Genomic DNA, 4955 nt, shown 5'->3' with positions numbered 1-4955 from the left:
TAAAGAACACTTTGTAATCAGATTTTTAATTAAATATTGTGCTTTTATAAATCTAAACCAAAACCAAAATTTGTATAAACTCTTAAAATATCTATTTTTTTGTATGGTAAGATTCTAACTGAACAAGCATAGAGTGATAGTCTATGATGCTAGTTTGTAAGAATCTATAAATTTTATACAGGACATTTGCATGTATTGCATTTTGGAGAATATACTTGGTTTCTGCAGATTCTTTAAGGAGACCATTACATGGTCACTCACACAATTTAGATAACTATTAAAATACTATATATATTTTATTGGATAATGGAGTTCTAACTTACTTGGATCAAAGTACTTCAGACATTAATACTTTGGATTTAGTAGACCAATTATAAAAAAATGATGTTGAATGATACGAATTTTAAGAAGCTTTCATGGTTAGTATTTTTAATTTGTATTGATGTTTTTTCACATAATGTCTGTTATGGTGAGTTGTTAAGCATAATCTTATAGGATGTATTCTTTCTCCATTATCATTAAAGAGTACACTTTGTAAATTTTTAGAGATAGCATACTTCTTAGATTAGATTATGCAGTGATCAGAGAAACTTAGATCACCATATAACAGAGTAAGTAAATTATTTTTCAAATGGTAGTCTTTATTTCACATATTACTTAATTATGTGTTTCTAATGTATATTTAACTTCACCTAAGTTTTTGTTGTAAGAAGTTTGTGTGTATTTGGAATATAGTATATTAGATATGAACAAAGCATAGGGATGCCAAAATTTAAGTATGTATAAGCTAATTCTTTTTGACCCATGAGCAATGAGAAAGCTAAAAAATGAAACATGAAAATTGCTGTGAAATTTGGATAGTTTATGAAAATAGTTCTGTGATAGAAAGCAATAACAGTGTTCTTTCCTTCTCACTTCTGTAAGTGTTAAGTATACATTCCATTTGGGATTTTGCCCCCATAAAAATTATGTCCTACCTCGTGCCCTAGTTCTTTTGAATGGTTCATGTTATTTATTGGCCAAATTTCTTTAAAATTGAAAATATATAGAAATGTTAAGTTTTACTGTATAAGTTGCTTCCTAAGCTGGGTGTGGTGGTGTACTCTTGGGAGACAGAGGCAGGCGTATCTCTGTGAGTACAGCCTGGTCTAAACAGTGAGTTCCAGGTCAGCTGGGGCTACAGGGAGACCCTGTCTCAAAAAGACCAATAAAAACAATTGCTTCCTAAAGTTTACCAAAACTAAGAAATTACCTTTATTCCTTATTTTCATATTTACATTTTTCTCATAGGAAAGATGTAAGATTCTAATGACTGTTGAAGCTGTTGTAGTTTCTAATAGTTTGGACAGGATTCTTAAATGATACTGAAATGTTTTGACCATTAATCTGATTTGTTTACAGGTATTTGATATATCTTGGGATTTGTACCAGCCAAATAAGCTTGTCAGCTGTGGTGTAAAACATATCAAGGTACTAGAAAGGTCTTCTTTTATAATAATGTTTAGTTTTCTGTTATTAGATATACATCACACTATTAATCACACTGCTAAATCATTTAGGATAGTTCAGATTTCCAACAGGACTTATTAAAAATGTCAGCTTTTTGATGTTCTGATATCTCATCTACCAAGTATTTCTTGTGTGATTATTTTAAGACATTATAAGGGGAATGGGTAGGAAAAGGAAAGTGTTGAGCCACTCTCTATGAAGAGATTTATAGTCTAGCAGGGCAGGAGTTAACTGTATTCATTTGTTTCTTCATAGTTCACTTGCCAAGTAAAATTTGAGAATAAGAAACCAAGCAAAGTAAGAGGATTCCATTTGCAGAGGTAGAAGCAGAGCAGACGGTTACTGCTGCCATGTACGGAGTGTTTAGCCTGTATGATTCACCTAACTGCTTTCAGCTTTTTCCACATCTTGAAAGTATGATTGTTCTTCCATCCTCAGGAGTTGATGGCTTTTAAAGCAGCTTATGCTCAGAAGCTTTTCATGGTGCCCAGCACAGGGTTTTCTCTTTTTTCTTTACATGCTCTGCTTTGACTTCCACCTTGATGGTCACTGTGCACTTTGCTTATGCAAGCTCTAGCTTTGTTTTATTACAGTTCAGTTCTCAAAACCTATAAAGTCAGTGGTGATATTCATTCTTACGCCTGTAGTTACTTTTAAATCATTGGTGCAAGTGACAAATACTTGTTTTTCTTCTGTTGTCTTACATCACTGTTCCTGAAAACAGTTCATTCCTAGTGAGTAAGAATCTGTGTTCCAGCATTCTTTTTTTTTTTTTTTTTTTTTTTTTTTTTTTTTTTTTTGTCTTTTGGAGACAGGGTCTCCCTGTAGCCCCAGCTGGTCACAATGTAGACCAGGCTGGCTTTGAACTCACAGATATCTCCCTGTCTCTGCCTCCTGAGTGCTGGGATTAAAGGCATGTGCCATCATGCCCGGCTGTCCCAGCATTCTTACATGTTTATCTCCATCCACATTTTCTCTAGTGCATCTGTAACTATTGCTGCAGTTCTGGTTTTGACATTCTGCTGTTCATAGATTTTTATTTTTTCATCAAACATTTAATAACAGTGACCCTTTGCTAGGCTTTGAGCATAAAATTTAACCACTGTGAGGACAGATCTTGTCTTTATCTTTGAATAGGATGATGCTTGGCATAGTAATTGACATATATTAAATGCTTAATAAATGGTTGAAAATTTAATCATAAATTAAGATCCCTTACTACTGACTATGTTGTAAGTAAAACTAAAAGTTTTGTTTTTTTAAAATTATTATTATTATTATTGGTCTTTTTGAGACAGGGTCTCCCATAGCTGCAGCTGGCCTGGAACTCACTATGTTCCAGGCTGGCCTTGAACTTGCAGAGATACACCTGCCTCTGCCTCCTGAGTGCTAGGACTAAAGGTGTGCACCACCACGCCAGCTGTGTTTTTTATTTTAAATGAATTTTTTTATTTTTCTCGCAGATTTCACACATGACTTACTGTATTTATGTGATTTCTCCCCCTCCTTCTCCACACTACAAATCTTCCCATGTCTCCCTCATTCTCTCTCAAATTCATGACCCCTTTTATTTACTGATGTATGTGTGTGTGCGTGTGTGTGTATGTGTGTATGTGTATAAATACACATTTAGTGTAGACATCATGTCTAAGTGTTTATGGCTGACCACTTGGGATGGGTAATGTATCAGATGGCTTGTCCCCGGAGAAAATTGATTCTCTATTTCAGCAGCCATTGATTGATTGTTGCTAGCTCTCTATCTAGTGATTTGGAGGTGTAAAATTTTTCCCATACACTTTGGTGTGTCAACTGGTATCCTTAGGAAGGTTTTATTTAGGCAACCAAATTGTTGAGATTTCATGGGTGCAGCTTGTTATGTCTAGAAGAAACTATCTAGCAGCAGGCATCCTGTTCCTCTGGTTCTTAAAATGTTTCTGTCCCCTCTTCTGTGATATCCTTGAGCCTTCCGTATAGACATTGTATTGTAGATGTACCAGTTGTGGCTGGGCATCCCACAGTCACTTATTTTCTGCACTTTCACCATTTGTGTAATATTCTACATCTTTTTCAGGTTTTTTTAAAGAGCTCATCTTCTGAAACTAAACAAACTATATTATGAATTACATTTCCTTTCTTTTGATAGAGGCAGTGGGTAGTATGGGAGTTCTTGTGTGGTGGCAGTACATATGAAGAAACTAATTGATCCTGAACTGCACTGCCTAGTACGACAGCCACTAGGACATGTAGCTGTTTAAATACAATTCAAATGAAATGAAAGTTAAATTTCATTTCTTCACTCGTACTCGCAGCCACATGTATCTAGTGGTCTCTGTATTTGAAAGCATGCACATATGCATGTATATACACACCTATGTGTAGAGAACAGGGAGAGAAATTTCCATTTTCACTGAAAATTCTATTTGACAGTACTGATCTAGATTCTAGAGCAGAAGTCTTATCTCCTGCTGAGCCTCAGAAACATTTGGAAACCTGAGCTTTATACCTCAAAGAGTCTGTCTCATTTCATCTCAGTTGAGGATCCAAGAAATTGTAATTCTTCTCAGGTGATGCTAATGTGAAGCCAAGATTGGGAATCGCTGATCTAGAAGAAAATAATAGATTCAAATTGGGCCTGGCTGAAAAGACAAGACCGGTTATTCTTGTGTATATAGTTGTGGTGCTTTTGAGCTTAACAGTCTTAAATTTCCACTTATTAAAATACTCATTAATTATGTGAATGGACAGGTACAAGTTTTAGTTCTTTGAGGCTTCAAGCTTTAAAATATTAGCATATAATATTAAAAGTCATAATTTACTTACAAAGTTAGTCTCTGGGCCTGATTTCCTTATTTAGAACTTAGTGTATAAATCCCTGTCCTCCCCTCGTCGACAATCTTTCCCTGTGCAAACTATAAAAATGTACTGGACTCTGCATAATAAGGCAGTAATGCGTGCCATGAAGACTCTTATCTTCTCCCAAGGCAGAATCAGCAATTACAAATAGTTATCTATCTCATTTTTAAGCTTTATGAATAATGCTTTCAGACTATCCCGTACAACATATATTCTTTAGTTCTGTCCTCTACCCCAGTCTTTACTGTTTGCATCAGATTCAGCATGAGATTTGGTTCCAATCGGTATATGGTGTTTTGTCTTTTTCCCCTTCTAGTATTAAACATTGGAACCAAGGCCTCTTGCTGCTATGTAGGTGTCTCGCTCTGAGCTGTATTTCCAGCCCTTGTCTTCATTGTCACTGCTAACTCATTCTCAAGTTTTGTGTGTTGGTGGGGGGGAGTTGTTTGCTTGTTTTTGTTTTGTTTTATATTTTTTCCCACTTTGTGATTCTTTTTTTTTTTTAATTAGAAGAAGCATTTCATTACAACAGCATTAACCTATTCAATAACATTTTTCTGAGCTAGGGTACATCTCTTTCAAAATTGGCTGTA

At 35.1% G+C, this 4955-nt stretch overlaps 1 protein-coding gene across 3 annotated transcripts in view; it reads left to right on the top strand.

Annotated features, from left to right (window-relative positions):
* Eml5 (EMAP like 5) overlaps positions 1 to 4955 on the top strand; it is a 188905-nt gene that overhangs the window by 43156 nt on the left and 140794 nt on the right. For all 3 annotated transcript variants that reach the window (XM_008843796.2, XM_029568615.1, XM_008843797.1), the window contains exon 4: positions 1402 to 1470. In XM_008843796.2, the coding sequence (XP_008842018.1) occupies positions 1402 to 1470 (69 nt within the window). The remainder of the gene's footprint in view (positions 1 to 1401; positions 1471 to 4955) is intronic.

Source organism: Nannospalax galili, unplaced genomic scaffold (assembly GCF_000622305.1).
Source record: "Nannospalax galili isolate Female #2095 unplaced genomic scaffold, S.galili_v1.0 scaffold500, whole genome shotgun sequence".
NCBI classification, from domain to species: Eukaryota; Metazoa; Chordata; class Mammalia; order Rodentia; family Spalacidae; genus Nannospalax; species Nannospalax galili.
Note: the sequence above shows the minus strand (reverse complement) of the source record. Positions and strands in the feature narration are given on the sequence as shown.